General features: G+C 41.8%; 1 protein-coding gene across 3 annotated transcripts in view; it reads left to right on the top strand.

The window, feature by feature from the left end:
- Nucleotides 1–19,920, top strand: part of EIF2AK3 (eukaryotic translation initiation factor 2 alpha kinase 3) — a 104,690-nt gene extending 84,770 nt beyond the window's left edge. For all 3 annotated transcript variants that reach the window (XM_082252891.1, XM_082252890.1, XM_082252889.1), the window contains 7 exons: nucleotides 1,069–1,191; nucleotides 1,909–2,058; nucleotides 2,271–3,054; nucleotides 9,781–9,948; nucleotides 11,174–11,275; nucleotides 15,508–15,570; nucleotides 19,393–19,920. In XM_082252891.1, coding sequence (XP_082109017.1) covers nucleotides 1,069–1,191; nucleotides 1,909–2,058; nucleotides 2,271–3,054; nucleotides 9,781–9,948; nucleotides 11,174–11,275; nucleotides 15,508–15,570; nucleotides 19,393–19,569 — 1,567 coding nt within the window. In that variant the 3' untranslated portion in view covers nucleotides 19,570–19,920. The remainder of the gene's footprint in view (nucleotides 1–1,068; nucleotides 1,192–1,908; nucleotides 2,059–2,270; nucleotides 3,055–9,780; nucleotides 9,949–11,173; nucleotides 11,276–15,507; nucleotides 15,571–19,392) is intronic.
- Nucleotides 19,921–21,751: the final 1,831 nt, after the last annotated feature.

Here is a 21,751-nt window from a genome sequence, read left to right as displayed (position 1 = left end):
GGTTTACCATCTGCAAGTCTATTTGATTGGTGATCTTTACCTGGTGAGGAATACCCTCAAAAGCGCTTTTGGCTTGTCCATTGATTTGGAAGCCAACATTTTTTGGTAAGTTGCCATTCCTTTATCAGTTATTGGTGCTTTCATCTGTCAGCACTTGGGAAGATTGGCTTTATATGCATGCTGGCACTTGTGATACCTTTCCATAAGGATAGCGTCTTCTACACTATTGGAGTCAGAGTTCCCTTTCTACTATATGGACTTTTTTTTAGCACATGGACACTTTCTGGATTTCAGTACCAGATTTGTGTCAGAAATTGTCTTTATTTTTCAAAACTTTAAATGTACAAAATATCGGCCGATACCGATATGCGCTGTCCAAAATATCGCTATCGGCCCTGAAAACAACATATCGGTCTATCCCTACTTTCTATCATATGGACATTTTTTAGCACATGGACACTTTCTGGATTTTTATGCACAGTATTTTAAAACTATATATTTGTTTTACTATTTTTACATTGCTTCACTAGTGATATATGTTAACGTTTGTCTTTATACACATGGTATGTCCCTTTTACTAGCTCTGCGCGTATTTTATATTGTATGTTCTGTATGTATTTTGTGTGGGTTTCCAGATGCCCTGGTTTCCTAATATAACACTGAACATACCGATAGGTCAGGCAGGCTTCAGTCCATACGGTCACTGGTTCACTTCTGTATGACCGTGGTGAGAACGTTCTCAAACTTCTTGTTTATGGATGATGCAGTATTCTCTGTAAAGAGCTGCAGATTGGGTTAGATATATGTATATCAAGTAAATAATGACATATATGGTCACCATCTGCAGTGGAAAGGCTCTTGAAAATCCTATGTGCACCTAGCCTTCAGAATTTCATTTTTGTAGAGGCAGTGGACACTTTTGGTAGTAACAAATTATACCTCAAAATCCTGTACAAACATAAAAAGATGTATCATATTTGTCAGGAAGATCGCGTTGGATTAGCCTTAAATTGTGGTTGAATTTGTAAAGGAGTTAATGTTTTAAATTTGACTGTTCCTGCATTACAGATATCTCACAGACTTTGAGCCTATTCGGTGCTTAGGGCGAGGTGGCTTTGGGGTCGTATTTGAGGCTCGGAATAAAGTAGATGACTGCAATTATGCCATCAAAAGAATTCGACTCCCAAACAGGTAAAATGACTTTTCCTTTTTTTTCATTTTTTTGCTTTCTTTTTAATGCAACAGTTTTTCATGTAAACCATGTGTTTGCATGTATTTTTAAGGATGCCTCCTTAGTTTGATGGCAAGGAGATTTCTTCTGAACGGAGCGCTAGCAACACAGTGTGGTTGATTACTAAAACTGGAGAGCGCAAAATCTGGTGCAGCTTTGCATGGTAGCTAATCAGCTTCTAACTTCAGCTTGTTCAATTAAGCTTTGACAATAAGCCTAGGTTCACACTGAGGCGGATTTGAAATTGTGCGAGTTCAGCCGGAATCGCACGATTTCACACCGGCATTTTTAGTCCGACTTTAGGGGCGATTTCACAGACATTGGTACAGATGTCTATTGAAATTGCCCTCCGATGTCACCAAAAGTAGTGCAGAAACTACTTTTGGGCATCGGTGCGGTGCAGCAAAGTTGGCATTGCATAGATTCCGATGGTGCCATTGCTGGCAATTGGCTCTGATTTGAAATGCGATTTGACATGTCAAATTGGACCAATGTGACCGTGGGCTAAAACCTGGAAGCTGATTGGTTTTTGTGCAGAGCTGCACCTGATTTTGTACTCTCCAGTTTTAGTCAGTCTCCCCTATAGTCTTTGTACTATAAAGTTTTTAAAAGGTCTGATAAAAACTTAAATTCATATTATTTTATTGTGTGTTTCCTCTCTGCTGAACTGTTCATAGGAAACTTGCCAGAGAGAAGGTTATGAGGGAAGTAAAGGCTCTTGCCAAGCTGGAGCATCCTGGGATTGTGCGCTACTTCAATGCATGGAAGGAAGAGCCTCCAGAGTTGTGGCAAGAAAAAATGGATGCACTGTGGCTGAAGGATGGAAGGTGTGTGCTTTTTTTGCTGTTTCACGTTTTGGGGGCTGAGGCCCGATTAAGCTAGGTTTTATCTTTAATTTTAGCTACAGTACAATATAGTGCTGAAAGGGGGCTTGTAATCCTGTGTAAAGCAGGGTGTAGCATGGTAAGAGTGGGGAGTAAGTATTTCTACTGTCCTGTGCATTCAGTGACTAATTAATATATGTATATTTTATATCTAGCACGGATTGGCCATTCAGCTCCCCCACTCCAGTAGATGGGCTTTCTGTCAAGATTCGGAGTAGTGATCTCCACTCCATGAAGGAGCAGGTAGAGGTGATCACCCCTTCATCACAGAGCCTAAGCTCTCTGTCCACTGAGTTTGTTGCCGTTAATGCAGGTGCACATCGGAGACTGTCGTTTCCTCTCCATTTCTCTACAAGTAGTGACCTCAACGAGTCATTTGATGCCATGTTTAATCTGCAGGACAGTTTCCTTACAGACTGTGACCTTGATCACAGTGCAATGGATGATGACGAGGATGCTGAAGTTGTCTGTGGACATGGCCCTCGGAGAAGACAGGAGATTGGCATCCATGAGAGGACCTCGTCCTCTATCGTGTTTGAAGACTCTGGCTGTGATAACACCTCTAATAATGTGGACAATAGAACAGATGTGTCTTTTGTTGTTACAACCAGTGATTTCTCACACAGAGACTCTGACACAAAGGACTCCAGTGAAAGTAAACCCACTTCCCCAAGCACTTTGTCTACATCTCCTCCCAGACCAAAAACCTTGAACTTGGACCTCACAAAAAACCCTGCAGAGAAGCTGAACCCCGGCTCTCCCAAAGTGTACCTCTACATTCAGATGCAGCTGTGCCGCAAGGAGAACCTCAAAGACTGGATGGAGGCACGCTGCACATTGGAGGAGCGTCCACCAGCTGAATGCCTCCATATTTTTCTGCAGATTGCAGAAGCTGTTCAGTTCTTACACATCAAGGGGCTGATGCACAGGGACCTGAAGGTGAGTTCTTGTGTTATTGTCCTGACCTCATACATAAAACATTCACAAGCTTTTCTCCTATCAGATTATTGTAAACTAATGTTTACAATATTCAATATAGATTAATGTGGTTCCATTTTTTTTATTTTTTTTCATTTATATGTTAACTTGCTTACTTTCACATTCAAGGACCAGATCTCAATCTGCAGCATTGGCCAAAGATAGGAGCAGCTGTGTAGGGACCTTTTCTTGGTGATGGATTCTCCCTATATTATATTATTGAATAGTATGGCAATGGCAACAAGATGAGTGTGAGTCTCCTTGCTTGTTTACTTCCTCCAGCCCCATCCGTATAGACTGGAGAAAATGTTTGCAGAAGCCTGTGCATTGCAACTGCGATGCTCTGCAGGCTCAAATACTAAAAATTAATAAATGGACATTTATTTACAATAAAAAATTTTATTTATGTGGGTGCATTAATAAAATTGTTTGTAAAAGGTGGGCTTTAAATTATCTTTTATAAGGATGCCAAGTGTGAGATCTTCCCTGTTCATGAAGGAGTTCTGTTCCTTCCTGCAGGTGTTCAGGAACATGTTTCCCAGTGGGATATCCAGTGTTTCTTCCTCTACCATTATCTCTGAATGAATAGTTGTAAATAAAATGTCAGTGTAAACCGCTTATTAAATCCACCCATGTTAGGCACCGTTATGCATATATTGTCACCAACAAAGTACCACCCAATGATGCTTTCCTAATACTTATACATTCTGAGTCAGGGTTGGATTTGTTTGAGGCACAAGCTGTTTTTTTTTTTTTTTTTACCTGTAAATATAAAGAAAATTTGTACAAAATGCTTCATTTGATGAAAATTACGTTTCACTGCTTTGTATTAGAATTTTTTTTTTCTTTTTGTGTGTGTGTTCTTATAAATGACACAAATCAAATGCGAATCTGCACTTTTTATCTACAGTCTCAATAGTTGTCATCCCAGTCAAACTAGAGAAGAAAAAAATCTACAGTGGGGAAAATAATGATATGATCGCCTGCAGATTTTGAAAGTTTGCCCACTTCCAAAGGAATTGAAGGGTCTATAGTTTTTATCAAAGGTATATTTTAACTGCTTGCCGCCCGCCCGCTGCAGATATACTGCGGCAGTCTGGCTTGGCTGCGTGAACCACCGTACCTGAACGCAGAGAGCCTGTGATCTTTCTATTTAGGATCACAGGTCTCTGTGTTGATTCCAGAAGTATCTTCCCCATACAGTTAGGAAACACTCCCCTAGGCACACCCTTAAGCCTTTGATCGCCCCTAGGTTAACCCCCTTCCCTACCAGTGTCATTATTACAGTAACAGTGCATTTTTTTTTTTTTTTTAAGCATTGATTAATGTAGTACTGTCACTGGTCCACCCAAACGTGTCAATGTCAGTTAGGGTCCGATCTGTCCACCACAATGTCGCAGACCCGCAAAAAAAAATCACAGATCACCGCCCTTACTAGTAAAAAAAAAAAAGTTAAAATAAAAATGACAAATCTTTCCCCTAGATGTAAAAACTATAACTTTTGTGCACACCAATCAAAATGCGCTTATTGCGATTCTTTTTTCCCATAGATATGTAGCAGAATACAAATTGGCCTAAAAGGATAAAAAAAATAAAAAAAAAATGATTTACCACCAAAAGAAAGCTCTGTCTGTGGGGAAAAGGACATTGTATTAGGGTACAGCACTGCACAACCGCGCAATTGTCAGTTAACCACTTGGCGAGCGCCGCAAGTACATATACTGCGGCGGTCAGCCCCTCACAGGCAAAGTGACGTATGGGTACGTCACTAGCCTGTGAGGCTCTGGGGAGCGAGCACGCGCCGCTGGAGGCGTGCTCCCGCTTGGTCACGGACCCCCCCCCCCCCCTTGTGCCCGGCGGACCCGATGTCCACCAGGCACTCACGATCGTCCGTTAGAGCGGGAGAAAGGCAGGCGGCTGATGTAAACAAGCCCCCTGTCATTCTCCCCTGTGTAGAAACAGTGATCATACGGTTCTACTATGTAGGACCGTTGATCACTGTTCCTACACCTCAAGCCACAGCCAATCACAGTTAGAAACACGCCCCTAGGGACACACACAACCCCTCCCTCTCAAACAAAGTTATCTCCTTCACTGCCAGTGTAATTATACAGTAACAGTGCATATTTATAGCACTGATTACTGTAGTAATGTCACTGGTAACCCCAAAAGTTTCAAAAATGTCAGTCAAGGGTCCGATCTGTCCGCTGCAATGTCGCAGTCCCTCAAAAAAAAATTGCAGATCGCCGCCATTACGCGTAAAAAAAAAAAACACCAAAAATGACAAAAATCTTTCCCTTAGTAAACGCAATAACTTTTGCGCAAACCAATCAAAATACGCTTTTTGCTATTTTTTTTTTAACCAAAAATATGTAGCATAAAACAAATTGGCCTAAAATGTTAAAAAAATTTGATTGTTACATTTTTTTTGGGGGGGGGAAATTTCATATAAAAAAATGTGAAAAATTTTATTTTCTTGCAAAATTTACGCTCTTTTTTTTGTTTATAGCGCATGATCAAAAAATTGCACAGGTGATCAAATACCACCAAAAGAAAGCTCTGTTTGTGAGGAAATAAGGACTCAAATTCGTGTAGGTACAGCATTGCACGACCGCGCAATTGTCCGTTCGCAAAATAGGCCCTGGTCAGGAAGGGGGTAAAATCTTCTGGGGCTTAAGTAGTTAAAGTAACGCACTGCCGAATATCAAAACAATGGCCTGGTCTTTAAGGGGGTAAAACCTTCTGGTCCAGAAGTGGTTAAATGATAGAGACAGAATATTAACCAAAAATCCAGAAAAAAACACACATGATACAAATGTTATAAATTGAGTTGCAGTTTAGTGAGTAAAATAAGTATTTGATCCCCTAAAAACCAACAATAATTTTGGCTCCCACATACTGGCTACAGTATGGCTCATGTGGTGCACAGATTTGTCCAGTCAAAAAATTGCTGTTAAGGACAACTCGTTCTGTGTATAAAAGACACCTGTCCACAGACTTTCTTCCATTCACACCTCACCATCATGGGCAAGACCAAAAAGCTGTCAAAGGATGTCAGGGACAGGAGTGTAGACCTCCACAAGGCTGGAATGGATTACAAGACCATCAGCAAGAAGCTTGGTGAGAAGGCGACAACTGTTGGAGCAATTTTTCACAAATGTAAGAAATACAAAATACCCATCGATTGTCCTCGGTCTTGAGCTGCAAGATTTCACCTCCTCTGGTAAGGATGATTGTGAGAAAAGTGAGGGATCGGCCCAGAACTACACAGGAGGAGCTTTTGAATGATCTCAAGGCAGTTGGGTCCACAGCAAACAAACTATTTGGTAACCTAATACACTACCATGGATTAAAATCCTGCAGCGCCCGCAAGGTCACCCTCCTCAAGAAGGCCCATGTACAGGCCCATCTAAAGTTTGCCAATGAAAATTGAAATGATTCAGAGATGTGTTGGGAGAATTTTGGTCAGTTGAGACCAAAATTAAGCTCTTTGGCATTAACTCGACTTGGCATGTTTGGAGGAAGAAAAATGCTGACTATGACCCGAAGAATACCATCCCTACAGTCAAGCACAGAGTGGGAAACAATATGCTTTGGGGAGGTTTCTTTGCTTAGCCTCGGTTTCCACTAGTGCGGCTACGAAGTCGTGCTACTTCTAGCACGACTTCGTAGCAAAAGTAAACCGCGGCTTCAGTTAGACTTGTCCCTCATATATAGAGGGAAGTCGCGCTCAAAAGTAGTACACGATTTACTTTTGAGGTCGCGGCAACTGAAGCCGTGGCAGTGGAAACGGGCCCCATTGAAAACAATGGGTTTTGACTTGCTGTGCGACTTGACATGTGTCAAGTCGCACCGCAAGTCGCACTAGTGGAAACCGAGCCTAAAGCTATAGGCTGACTTTGCTGCATTGAGGGGCCAATGGACGGGGCCATGTATTGTAAAATCCTGGATGAGAATCTTCCCTCAGCCAGAACACTGACGATGGGACATGGATGGGTTTCCAGCATGACAATGACCCAAAACATACTGCCAAGGCAACAAAGTAGTGGCTCAAGAAGAAGCACATTAAGGTCGTGGAGTGGCCTAGCCAGTCTCCAGCCCTTAATCCTAAAGAAAATGTATAGAGGGAGCTGAAACTTCGAGTTGCCAAACGACCGCCAAGAAACCTTAGGGATTGTCGTCGTTGGGAGCAATTTCTTGACCGGACTAATCTGTGCACCACATGAGCATATACTGTAGCCAGTCTGTGGGAGCCAGAATTATTGTTGGTTGGTAGGGGATCAATACTTACTTAACTGTAATTCAATTTATAACATTTGTATCGTGTTTTTTTTTTTTTTTTTCAGGATTTTTGGTTGATATTCTATCTCTATCATTTAAAATACACCTATGATAAAAATTATAGACGCTTCATTTCTTTATAAGTGGGCAAACTTACAAAATCTGCAGGGGATCAAATATATCTATCCATCCTATCTATCCCTATGGCTGAAATGTAAAATAAATTGTCTTTGACCATGAGGAGTATACAGGTATGAGAATAGGAAAGGTACATTTTTGGTGTCTGTCTTCAGATGATCATCTTTTCACATGAAAAGGCTCCTGTCTGGTTTTCTCATGAATGTTCTGCTGTCCACACTATTGTGGGTGGTTGCAGTGTGGGAATTGCACATGTTCCTGCACTCACAACCACCTGCAGCCATAACACGCTCTTAATAGCACCCCCGTACATTTAAAAACAAAGCTCATTTGCGGTTGAGGCAAAGCACCATGCAGTTATCCTTCTGCTGCATTTTATCCACTTTACCACCGGAGGATTTTGCTGTCTTACGTCTGGGCCACTTTTTTGCGATTCGGCACTGTGCGACTTTAACTGACAATTGCGCGGTCATGCAACGCCGTACCCAAACAACATTGACGTCCTTTTTTTCCCACAAACAGAGCTTTCTTTTGGTGGTATTTGATCACCTGTGCGAATTTTTTTTTTTTTTTTTTTTTACTTTTTGCACTATAAACAAAAAAAGAGCGACAATTTTGAAAAAATAACTACTTTTCACATTTTTTTATATGAAATTCCCCCCCCCCCCCCCCCCAAAAAAAAATGTAAAAATCGAATTTTTTTATCATTTTAGGCCAATTTGTTTTCTGCTACATATTTTTGGTAAAAAAAATTGCAATAAGCATATTTTGATTGGTTTGCGCAAAAGTTATTGCGTTTACTAGCGAAGGGAAAGATTTCTGTAGTTTTTGGTGTTTTTTTGTTTTTGTTTTTTTTAACGAGTAATGGTGGCGATCTGCGTTTTTTTTTTTTTTTTTGCGGAACTACGACATTGCGGCGGACAGATCTGACCCTTGACTGACATTTTTGACACTTTTGGGGGTACCAGTGACATTACTACAGTAATCAGTGCTATATATATGCACTGTTACTGTAAAAATGACACTGGCAGGGAAGGGGTTAATTTTATTGGAGAGGGAGGGGTTAATGTATGCCTGGTGCTTACTGACGTGTGTGGGGGGAGGTGATTGAGTGATACAGGCACAGATCGCAGGTTCAACCCTGCAATCTGACCCTGCCTGTCACTTAGGAGATCCGCCCGCTTTGTTTACACAAGCGGGCGGTGCTCCTCCCCTGGCCCGACTCCCGCTGTGACTGAATACAGCGGAAGCGAGGCTCTGGCGGCACGCGCCGCAGAGAGGGGAATGTCTGGCAACGTTATCGAACCACTTTGCCGCAGTAGAGTTCAAGTGAGTAGCGGTAAAGTGGTTAAAATGGCGCAGGAACCTTTTTCTTGCATGAAACGTTGACACCGCAGCCTTTTCAAATGAATGGGTTGCAGTGCCCATGCAGGTGCTTGAACCAGGCCTAATGTACAAGAATACCAGACCTGTAAACATAATGAATAATATTTTATCTACTTTGCCCTCATGTCAGAAGTTGCAGAGTCGTTTGGCTTTACTTAGACTTGAATGAGGAAAATAGATGTGGAAAGTGTAAAGCTAAATTATGGAGATCTGCCCAAGTCTGTGGTTAGGCAGTGCGAGAGAAACGGCTCACAAATGAAATTATCACCAGGGGCATCACAGGAGTTTGATGTCATGAGTTTTAGGTGTTTTCTAAACTGCATGTGCAATATGATTGCAATTAGATAAAAATGCGATTCCCAATGTAACCCCCCCCTGCTGAAACAGAACTGAGTACGCCACATGAAAGCAGATATAAAGTATTCCATGTGTGAAATTGTAATATTCACAACACAGGAACATAATGGGGGAAGATTTACTAGAGCTGGAGAGTATAAAAACTGGTGCAGCTCTGCATAGAAACCAATCGGTTTCCGGGTTTTATTGTCAAAGCCTAATTAAGCAAGCTGAAGCTAGAAGCTGATTGTCTCCCATGCACAGTTGCATCAGGTTTTGCACTCTCCATTTTGTGAATGGCATTCTCTGTGATACTTTTGTTATTTGAACCCACACGTGTACTGCTTGGACTGGAAAGAAAAAAAAAACGCCAACATAGCTTATCTTGAAAATGTAAATGTTATTGCAGAAAGGAATCCCGTATCATGGACAGTATATAATCACCTCAAGCTTTGTAGTTGTTAATGTCCCGGTGAAATGTATTGGAGCAAACTAGTCCCTATGCACTTTGAGTAAGGTTTGTATTTCTCTTTTTGTGATTTCCAGCCTTCCAATATATTCTTTACAATAGACGATGTTGTTAAAGTTGGGGACTTTGGGCTAGTAACTGAGATGGACCAGGAAGATGATGAAGAAGCAGCTTTGACGCCAATGCCGGCATATGCTCGACATACTGGGCAAGTCGGGACCAAACTCTACATGAGCCCAGAACAAGTATGGGAAATTTGTTTTGCTAATTACTTTGAGTGAATGAGGAGGGGGTCACCATAAGATTGTTAGCAGTGTTGAAATGCACTAGCTGTTGGGGGGGGGGGGGGGGTTGCTGGTATAAATATTTGTAGAACTTAATGAGTATCTATGGTAAAGCCTGTCAGCAACTAGTTCATCTCCACACAGATCTCCAGTAAGATCACAGCCTTCAGCTCTCCCATTCTTTAAGGCGGTTGTAACTATTGATCGACCAATATAGTTTTTTTACCGCCGATATCGATCTTTTGGTCATCGGATATCGGTATCGGCCTTTAAAATTTATTTTTTCTTTTTTTAATCTCTACAGGTACTGTGGTGGAGGGATCTGGGGGTCTAAAAGACTTCAAACTTCCCTTCAAGTTTGGCTGTTTTGAATGCTGTAAGTTGTTTGAATTTGGTGCCGCCAGTACCCGGAAGTGATGTCATGACGTCACTTCCGTGTATACGGCGGCGCCGAATTCAAAGAAATGGAGACCTGGTCAGATGGTGGCGTATGCAGATGTAGACCCGGTCAGACAGCGGCGGTGAAGGTAGGATGCCCGGGTCTCCCGGTGGGACAGGAGACCCGGGCAAGCCGCGGAAGGGGGGGGGGGGCATCCCCTCCCGCTCCTTGGAATGACAGCCGAGCGGCTTCTCAGCCGCATCGGTTGTCATTACAAGACAGCCGACCGTCGGCTATGGACTCCGGTACCGGGGTGATGCCTCTAGCTGCAGGCATCACTCCGTTATAGGCACTTTCCCGCAATATCGGTAAATCAAGAGACCGATTCCGATATATCAGGCAAAGTGCATATCGGCCCTCGATATATCGGCTTCGCCGATAATCGGTCGATCACTAGTTGTAACCACACGCATATACTCAGTGGTCTCAGGTGATACACAGGGGGAGATTTACTATAAGTGGTGCAGCTCTGCCTAGTAACCAATTAGCTTACAGGTTTTATTGTCCAAGCTTCATTGAACAAGCTGAAGTTAGAAGCTGATTGTTTTTACTGTGCACAGCTGCACCAGTTTTAGTAAATCTCCCCCAATGAAATGAAACAAATCCTCACAAGTATGCTGTACCTGTTTATCTGCAGCCTTCTTGCCTTTACAACTTCCTAAAGCACACATTTTACACAGCATCTCTAAGCTCTAGCAGGCAGGGGGCAGAACTGATACTAACATGTCCTTCTCTGTTTATTTGTAGATGTATGGCCAAAGTTACTCCCACAAAGTGGACATCTTCTCTCTGGGTCTGATTTTATTTGAGCTGCTATATCCGTTCAGTACCAATATGGAGAGAGTACGAGTAAGTATCTGATGATGCATTCAATGCATGCTGGATAGCTCGAGGGTTGCCAAAGACTTGATTGGGGAGGTTTCCTGCTTTTTCTCATCGGCCAGGGCCAAAATCACGTTCGTATGAAAGGACTCTGACTTAACCACTTGCCGTGGCTGCACTGCCTTTTTACGTCGGCAGTGTGGAGGCCACTAGGGGGCGAGTGACCGCCGCCGGAGGCGCGCTCCCGCCCCGATCGTCAGCGGGGAGCCAGTGCGGGTGCCAGGCAGCTCCGATGGCCGCCTGACACCAGCGATCTCCCCCCAATGGCAGAAGGACGGATGGCTGATGTAAACACAGCCGTCTGTCATTCTCCCTGACATGATCAGAGACCATGCGATCCTGCTATATAGGATCGCAGGTCTCTATGGTCATCTCAAAAGCCCAACCCCCCCACAGTTAGTATCACTCGCCTAGGCTTACATTTAACCCCTTGATCACCCACAGGGTTAACCCCTTCCCTGCCAATGGCATTATTACAGTAACAGTGCATATTTTTAGCACTGATTACTGTAGTAATGTCTCTGGTCCCCCCAAAAGTGTCAAAAATGTCAGTTAGGGGTCCAGTCTGTTTGCCACAATTTCGCAGTCCCGCAAAAAAAAAAAAAAAAACAATAAAAATGACATAAATCTTTTCCGTAGTTAGTAAACGCAATAACTTTTGCATAAACCAATCAAAATACGCTTATTGCGATTTTTTTTTTTTTTTTTTTTTTTTTTTTTTTTTTTTACCACAAATATGTAGAAGAAAACAAATTGGCCTAAAATGTTAAATTTTGATTTTTTTTTTTTTATTTTTTTTTTTGGGAATGTTATATAGCAGAATGTGAAAAATTGTATATATGTATGTATGTGTGTGTATGTATGTCTGTATGTATATGTATATATATATATATATATATATATAATGTGTGTGTGTATGTGTGTATGTATATATGTATATATATATATATATATATATATATATATATATATATATATATATATTATTTTTTCTTTTTTTTGTTTATAGCGCAAAAAAAAATCGCACAGGTGATCAAATACCAACAAAAGAAAGCTCTATTTGTGTGAAAAAAAAAGGACGTCAATTTCGCTTGGGTACAGCGTCTCACGACCGCGCATTCGTCCCTCTAAAGTAACGCAGTGCCTAATCGCAAAATAGGGCCTGGTCATTAAGCAGCAAAATCTTCCGGTCTTAAAGTGGTTAAAAAACAACACGGGAGGGGGAGGGGGGAATTCTCCCTAGCCAAGGGTTAAATGCTCACTTTTGTCTAGGGGATGAGGGAAATCATTTTTACTTCCCGGCTCCTTTGCTCCCCTTTTTTCCAGCAGGGGTCTGTTTCTTGCCTCTAGTACAGGACTATGGGCCCTGACAGGCTGGATGACATTAGAGGGTCTTGTAAGGCCATTTTCACATGGAATGATGCGGGCCCGTCTTTTCCTGGCATGCGAGAGCCTAAGTGTTGTGTACATCCCTGTGCAGGCTATTGAGACACACTAGTCCAATATGACCTGTAGGTGCATGAATGCACACAGTTAGTTGGGGGACCCGCACTCGTATGTCATATTGGGACACAATGACTGTGTTTGTGTAGCCATCAGTGTTAATTTTGGCAGCAAATTTCAATTTAGTTTTAGTCTTAGTCTTAGGACTAAAATGGCATTTTAGTTTTAGTCCTATTTTAGTCTTCTGCAAGTGTTTTAGTTTTAGTCATATTTAGTCGACTAAAACTCCAGTATATTTTAGTCGACTAAAACGCCCTACATTTTAGTCGACTAAAACTCATTTTAGTCATCTATAATCGAATGGGTGTAGTTCAATTGTAATGCATTATTTAAGCATTTCTCTACAATTTCCAAACTCATTATATACTAATGCTGGTCCTGGAGTGAAAAATCGAATATGTTATTATTTATGCTTTGAGCATGCACCAGTGTTAATTTTTGGCAGCAAATTTCGATTTAGTTTTAGTTATAGTCTTTTGACTAAAATGCCATTTTAGTTTTAGTCGTATTTTAGTCTTAAGACTAAAATGCCATTTTAGTTTTAGTCGTATTTTAGTCATCTGAATTGTGTTAGTCGACGAAAACGTTTTAGTCGACGAAATTAACACTGGTAGCCATGTGTCCCAATAGGCAACAATGGGACACCGGAATAGGGATGCACATAACAGCTGTGCATTCCTGTGCTGGGAAAGAAGGACCTGCATGAAGCAAGCATGTCATTGCCCCATATGAACAGGAGCAGAGGTTGTCATTTTCTTTTTTACATGACTGTTTTGACGAGCATAGACATCACAGAAAGCAATGGGTAGAATGGATTCCTATCCTGCAATCATTCATATACAGTAATATTCCTGGTGATCTTTCTTTCACTATTGCAATAGATTGGAAATCTGCGTCCTGTTGTTCTTCTGTACTTTTGCTTCTAAGCAGAAAGTAGATTTGTAATCTCGCCTTTCATGGTTTCTTGAAATATAAAGCAATTTTGAGTCTTCTCCTCTAGATGGTGATGTTTCCTCTCATGGAGCTCCGATCTGTAATAATGAGCCGCATTCACCAGTCTCACACACATACACAGGCTTGTTACTATTTTTGTTTTGCCACAAAGACTATGTAACAGTCACCTTATGTGATCTGCATAAAATAGGTTTTAAGGCTCATTCACAACAGAACCTGCACGTTTTTGCATATGCAGTGATGTGCATTTGACTCATGTATTTATGCACATTTACAGTGCATTATTCCAAAGCTTGCATTTCCTTTGAGGGGACTTCTGTCTGTCTTTGAGCTTTGCTATACTTTTCTGTGCATTTTCAGTGCAGGAAAATGCAGATTTCTGTTACCTTTTTTATGTTTTTATTTTTTTTTAATTTATTTTAACTGCACTGCAATAGTGTGAAATATGCCAGTAGGATAACTTGGATTTTGTAGGGTCTGTGCAGTCAATAGTGCATTCCACTGTGGTGTTAATAGGCCCTAAATGTTTTCTTAATCTGGGTACACACAAAGTTGTGTTTTTTTTTTTTTTTTTCCTCCCCCAACCCAGCGGACTGAACAAAAAAAAAAAAAAAAAACGATCACTATACCAACACAAGCGATGTTATTGCAGCGATCTTCCTCTGTGTGCCTTTGTGTTCTGACAGACCTCAACCCCCCGCCACAACACACATTTGCTGCCAGCGCTGATCAGATGCGGGTCAGATGCTGTAGACTTGACAAAATACGTTATTTTGTATATAGTCTTATAAGCATTCATTTAATATGCCAACGTTTACCCTGTGCTTGATTAAATAGTGCGGTAAAAATTCAGCTAGTGGCTTTTAAATGAGTAGTCCAGCCTCCATAATGTCACAGATTAGGCACATGGTTAGCTGAAGAACATAACCAGGGCTGAATTTGGCAATAGACCATAATGACTGTGGCCTTGGATTCTAGCGCCTCTTGGGCTGCACTCAATCCAGTTACCAGTTTTGCAGCACTGGGCACTGCTCAGATAGGCATCGTAGTGGGGCACTTGCCATCCATTCCTCTCCTGTTGCAGAGCCTGCAGCTTCATGCACACCTCCAGTTTGAATGAATGCCCACTAGAGGGTGAAGAAAAACTGCCCCTTGTTATGTGACCCATTACAAAAAGAAATGGAAAATTCACTTACCGCCCTGCACTGGTTCTCAAAAGAGCAAGCTTTTCTCTTTTAAGATTTTAGGGTGTTTTGCATGTTGCATCTCTTTTAGGCTAAATTTTGACATACAGTTGGGGGCATTGAAAACGCACGATTGGGACTGCATTATTAGCGCCTCGTCACCCCTTAAGCTGCAATGACAGCAAATGGGTGTTTACATGGCGCAGTCGCGATGCTTTATGCACGTGGTTGCGGTATGTGTGGAAGTGAGAAGTCGTCACATTGCGTTGCGTTCAGAGGAGTAGTGGGTTTAGATGTATGTCTAAACCTAGCCTTAGAGTCTTGATTAATACATACCCAACTGTTCTACTTAAGATTGACCATCAAATGAGTAAGTTCATTGCTGACATCCCTTCCGTTCCTTACCTCCTGTAAATTCTTTATATGCCACAGCTTGGCAATTGATACAGCAGCAGACTACAGTTTAGTAGCCTAATGGACAAGGAAAAAACTAAAAGCATATTCAGGGCTAGATTGCTCTAATTTTTTTTTTTTTTCTCCATTCATTTCTATTGATAGATATTAACAGACATCCGAGATCTGAAGTTTCCTGCCTTGTTTACACAGAGATACCCGCAAGAGGTAAGCAGTGCACCTAAAGTATGTAGGCAAGCAGTGGACATGTTATGTTTCTTCTTTAGACTTTTAGTTACTTCTTTACTTTTAGTACAGTTAGTACTAATCCTTTTTGGCATGTAATATTATATATTTATAAAAAAAATTTTCCTAAAACGGTTATAGATTTCCTTTAAAAGAAGGGAAAAAAAATGTATGACTTTTTTTTTTATTGCCATCCTTTTCATACAGAACCGATACTTGAAATAGATGTATAAAAGTAGGACATGTACAGTATGCATTTCCTCTATCTCTCTAAAAATGTTCCCTGTGCATCTTCTACTTTTATTCTTTATATATTTGAGGAATAAAGAAGTAAATGAATAGCGGGCACCAATTTGAGTGTAGTAATTCAAAGACACTTTAATACATAAAAACAAAGTGGCAACTCACATGTGGTATTGAAATAAAGCCCAAGTTACAAAGGTATCCTCTGCGGCTGTAAACTTCTGCTCCAGTCAGTCCATGAGGAAGGGCACTGCCGCTGGCTTAGCATAATAGAGAACCTCGGGAAGCAATCAGGGACCATGGACCGCAGAAGAGAGCCGATCAGAAGTGACATCAGCACTGGGGGCTGAGCAGGGACATAGCTACGGGTTACAGAGCTGCCCTGCTCTTTTGAAGCTTGACAAAGGAGCAGGGTAGCTTCGAAACGAGTAGGCACACCCCATTTGGCCCCTGGAGCTGGCATTCCTTCTGGGCAGCTCTGTTCTGCAGTCCACTTTCCCAGATTGCTTCTTGTCTTCTGAGGTTCCCCATTATACCAAGCCAGCAGCAGTGCCCTGTCAACTTCCTGATGAACTGACTGGATTTGTGGGCAGAAGTTTTCGGCAACAGAGGATACCTTTTGTGGCATGCGCTTTATTTCAATACCACTTGTGAGAGTTGCGCATATATATATATATATATATATATATCACACAAACACACACACACACACACTTTGAATCTAGGAGCCAGCTAAAAAAGTTAGCCATGTTTTTTTTTATTAGCAAGGCTTTGTTCTCGGAGGCGGAAGTAGCAGATCTTGGATTTGCACATGGATGTGATTGAAGCCAGGCATGATGCTGGGTGGGACAGCTTTCTTACTGGGTGATTTTGGGGGATTCATGTCCCTTTTGGGCTATCAGGGTGTGGGGATTTGACACTTGGGGTTGTTGGGACTGGGGTTTTTGTGTGTGTGTGTGTGTTTGCCTCTCATGTTCTGCGTGGACTGGACTTAGTTCCACCTCCCTGCTTGTCTCCAACCCTGCATGCTGGGACTGGCGGGGGAAGGAGGTGGACTACGATGCACGCGGATTGGCTTGTGCCATGGGGGGGCCTTTCTGCGCAGCAGCAGCAGATCTCCTGGGGGGAGGGGCGGAGGTGCCAGTGTGTGAGGAAGAAAAGAGGAGCTTTGGCACTGCTGCGGGTAAGCGGCAGAACTAGAGGTTTTTTGTTTTTGGATGCTGGAACTGGGTTAGCTGCCCAGTGCTTGGGGCTGCATGTCCAAGGCATCGGGTGGTGGGAGTTGCTCCGCCTGGTGGCGGGAGCCCAGGCGCCGGGATGCAGTTTCTGGTCGCTGTGTATTTATGCAGCCTTGTACTAAAATGTCTTTGCATTACTACACTCAGATTGGCACCCTCTGTTTAATAACCTCTTGGCGCTGGCCGTACCCAAATATGCTGCCTCTTGGCCCTGAGGTGGCCGCATATTTGCATGAATTGCTGTCATTACACCTTTGCCGATAACTGCACAGTTGCCATCGCCTAAGCGAAAGCAACTGATCGCAAGTTTTCGGATCACGTGACAGCCAATCACTGCTGTCACGTGATCTTAGACCATGCCCCGCCTCCCAACGTCAAAAACCTCTTAAAGGGCCGGGAGGTGCTGGTGCTAAAAGGTTAAAAAAACTAGCAATAGTGCAGCGCTTTAAATATGATGACAATATGCATAACATATAATATGAAATTCCATAAAGTCCACAGCAAGGAGATGCTTTCAGTGTAGGAAGAGGTGAGTGATATGCACCACTATACAAAGTTAATCCTTCCACCATAGAATATCAAAGCCTCTCACCGCCAGCAATCGACCACTAGGGGTCACTACGCCATGCAATACCACTGCAGACATCAATCCTCTTGCTAAGACCTTGGCCTGAGATGAACTTGATATGGGCATGTCATCCGGAAGGCAAAAGTAAAGAGAATCTAATGCTCTCTTTTTTTACACAATTTATTAAAAAAGCAAGGAATAAAACTTACAAACACGGCACTGTCACAGTGCTCAAAGCAGGCATGTTCAGAGTAACGGCATTCACATCGGGCGGCCGCGGGTGACGCCAGACTCCTCCCCCCATACGCGTTACGTCAGTGGGCATGACTTCGTCAGCAGGGTAAAGAGTGCTAAAAGGTTACCATTCCCAGAGATCTCCTCAATATCCATGGAGCTGTATCAAGTGTGGGTAACACTTTATGGACATTTTTTTGTACTTTTTATTTTCCTGCTTCGTACAATTATATTAGCCAAGCATGTACAGATGCATCTCATAAAATTAGAATATCATAATTTATTATTTCAGTAATTTATTTCAAACAGTGAAACTCCTATATTTTATATAGATGTATTACACAGTGAGTGATATATTTCAAGCAATTCCTGTCTTTTTTAATTTTGATGATTATGGCTTCCAGCTAGTGAAAACTCAAACAATCATCATGGACTGTAGAAAATTTTGCATTTAATTTGGAAATGAAGGTCCCAGAGTCTGGAGGAAGAGTGGGGAGGCACAGATTCCAAGTTGCATGAGTTCCAGTGTGAAGTTTCCACAGTCCGTGATGATTTGGGGAGCCATGTCATCTACTGGTGTTTTATTAATTACAAAGTCAGCGCAGCCCTCTACCAGGAAATTCTAGAGCGCTTCATGCTTCCCTCTGCTGACCAGCTTTATGGATATTCTGGTTTCATTTTCCAGCAGGACTTGGCACCTGCCCACACTGCCAAATGTACCAATACCTGGTTTAATGATTATGGTATCACTGTGCTTGATTGGCCAGGAAACTCACCTGACCTAAAACCCATAGAGAATCTGTGGTGTATTGTCAAGAGGAAGATCAGACACCAGACCTAACAATGCAGAGGAGCTTCAAGTCGCTATCAAAACAACCTGGCCTTCCATAACACCTCAGCAGTACCACAGGATGATCACCTCCATGCCACGCCACGTTGATGCAGTACTTCATGCAAAAGGAGCCCCAACCAATTATTGAGTGCATACTATACTGTACATAGACTTACTTTTCAGTATGCCAACGTTTCTGTATTATGTAATATTCTAATCTTCTGGGATACTGAATTGGGGTTTTCACTAGCTGTAAGCCATAATCCTCAAAATTAAAAGAAAGAAATGCTTAAAATCGATCACTCTGTGTGTAACGCATCTATATAAAATGAGTTTCACTTTTTGGATTGAAATACTGAAATTAACTTTTAGATGACCTAATTTTATGATATGCCCATTATGTACTTGTGCGCCATCTTACTTTTTTTTTGAGGAATAAAGAAGTGGCAGAGATGGTCATAAAATGCACAAAAGTTTTTTTTATTCCAGCACATTTTTACTGTATCTCCCCCCCCCCCCCCATTTCACATGTATGAACTGTTGATCATCCAGTCATACTTGACTGACATTGGAGAAATCTTCCTAAAAAAAACAAAGGCATGGTTTTTGTTTCTGTATTTTCACATGTAGTTTGATGTAATGACCTCATATTATTCTATATGACCTAAATGTGTTTTTTCTCCTTACAGCAAAACATGGTGCTGCATATGCTCTCCCACAACCCCAGCAAGAGACCGGAGGCTGAAGAAATAATAGAAAATCCTTTGTTTGAGAGTATAGAACTTCCTGGGAAACTGACTCTTAGACAGAGGTCCCGAACGCTGAGCACCTCAGGCCTGAAGAGTTTGAAGCATTCCATAAAGTGATCACTCCTCATATACATTCCATGTCACAACTGATTGTGTCTGACCTGAATGACTGCCGACCAGACTGTATCAGTTATGAGGTCGTGACCAAATACTACAAGAAAAACTTTTTTTTTTTTTCACAACAGTTTCTGCATTTCGTTACCAAAAATCTCTCAATTTTAAAAGTTTAAACAGATGTCCAGTTGGTGGATGTGGCTTGAAGACTTGTGGATCGCAATGGACCTGCTGACACTATGACGTTGTGGATTTAAAAGTGAACTTTGACACTTTTTCTTGAAAAGACTTCGCACAATTCTAGTTAATGTTTATTCTGTTCTGTGTATACTGGTCCTTATTTGCCAAAGTGTCAGAAGTAGTGTTCCATAGGCCGACCATAGACCGAGCGAATTTACAGGAAAGAAGTTTGTCCAATTCCCCCATTTAACACAGACAGGGCAAACTGTCCCCGCCGTGAGAACTCAGTGATTATTGCTAGTGGCTATAACAGCCACTAGCAATAATTGCGTGTAAAATCCGGCAGGCTGCTTGTACCCAAGTTAATTGATCGATCAACTTGGTACATTCAGCCTGCCCATACATGATTAGAATCTGGAACCGGTCAAGTTTTGAATCGTCTATGGCCGGCTTACACTGTAAACCATTGTCGTTTTTTTTTTTTTTTTTCTCAGTGCATTAAGGGAGAAACTGGTTGCTTTAAATCTGAACTCCAGATTTATTGTCAGATTTGTATAGTAATAGACTTGCACCAAGAGTGAAACCGGTATAATCACTGTGCACCACTACTAAGTAGAAATTCTAAACCATAAATAGAAACAAGCTTTTTAAAACACATGCTTAATTTTTACATCAGGCTGATCACTTTAAAAATGTCTAAAGTCACATTGAAAAATACTATTGAATCTGTGTGATCTCACAAGAATAATCAAGTTGGCAGACTTTCCTGCAGTACTTCTATTTGCAGAAAAAGCCTGTCTAGAATGAGAAATGACTTCTGGGTAAACACAATTTTACATGGCAAGCCAATACATTTATTTTGTTTATTTATAACTGGTACACCGCTCTTTAAATGTATATTGTACATTCCCATCAGTCCCGGCCCTCAAGAACCTTACAATCTAAAGTCCCTAACTTACATTCAAACATACACATACCAGGGAAAGTTTAGCTATCAGAATGTCTTTGGAGTGTGGGAGGAAACCAAAGTATCCAGAGGAAACCCATGCAGGTAAAGGGAGAACATGCAAACTTCATGCAGGTAGTGCAGAGGTTGTTATTCGAACCAACAACCCCAGTGCTACTAGGCAGAAGTGCCTACCCCTTAGTCATTTACAGGCAGCACAGTGGCTATCTCTGCCTTTCAGAAAATTCAAGGACATTGTTCCCTCATTTGAAGTTAATACTGGGCAGTTAGAACTCCAGTTACTTCCATGGCACTTTTGTGTTGACCAGAACAACCACTGATGAGACACAGTAGGCCAAACAGTCCTGCTAGCAAACGGGTTTTCTAATGCCTCGTACACACGCAACGATTGTTGGCCATGAATTTTCGGCCAACGTCAGATCGGCCGATTTTCGGCTTGTTAGTATGCTTCCGACAACCGACTGCGACTTTTCGGCCGAATAAAATCTGGTGTGCATGCTATCAAATTTTTGTTGGCCGTCAGCACAACGGCCGATTTCCCGTCAGTCAGTACAGATTTCGGCAGACAAAAATCTGATGAGCAAGACTGGGCATGCTCAAAGAAGAAAAAACACACGGAAAGTAAACCAGCACATGACATCACTTCTGAAGTTGGTTGTTGTTGGCCGAGAAAATTCGTGTGCAGTCTACAGCACATTTCAACCAAAACAAACACTGGACAAAAGTCGACCGATCGGTCGGCCGATAATCATTGTGTGTGTACGAGGCATAAGTCAGCCAAGGACTTGAGATACGTTGAAGGCTTCACATGGCATTCATTTGCACACTTGCTTTACAACGATGACACTTGCCCAGAAGGCATTTCTCCTTTTGCAAATGTTTTTATTTTTAAATGAAGAGATCAGTTTCTGCTTTGGGCACTTTGGTAAATAAGGCTGTTTGTGTTTTTCTAGAAGATATTCTCTAGATTTGTTAGTTGGTCTTTTTAAATCTATTTTTTACAAAATGAAAAGCACAGCTTTTATGACGTTGGCAGAT

Source organism: Pelophylax lessonae, assembly GCF_965119305.1.
Source record: "Pelophylax lessonae genome assembly, chromosome: 1".
Lineage (NCBI taxonomy): Eukaryota > Metazoa > Chordata > Amphibia > Anura > Ranidae > Pelophylax > Pelophylax lessonae.
Note: the sequence above shows the minus strand (reverse complement) of the source record. Positions and strands in the feature narration are given on the sequence as shown.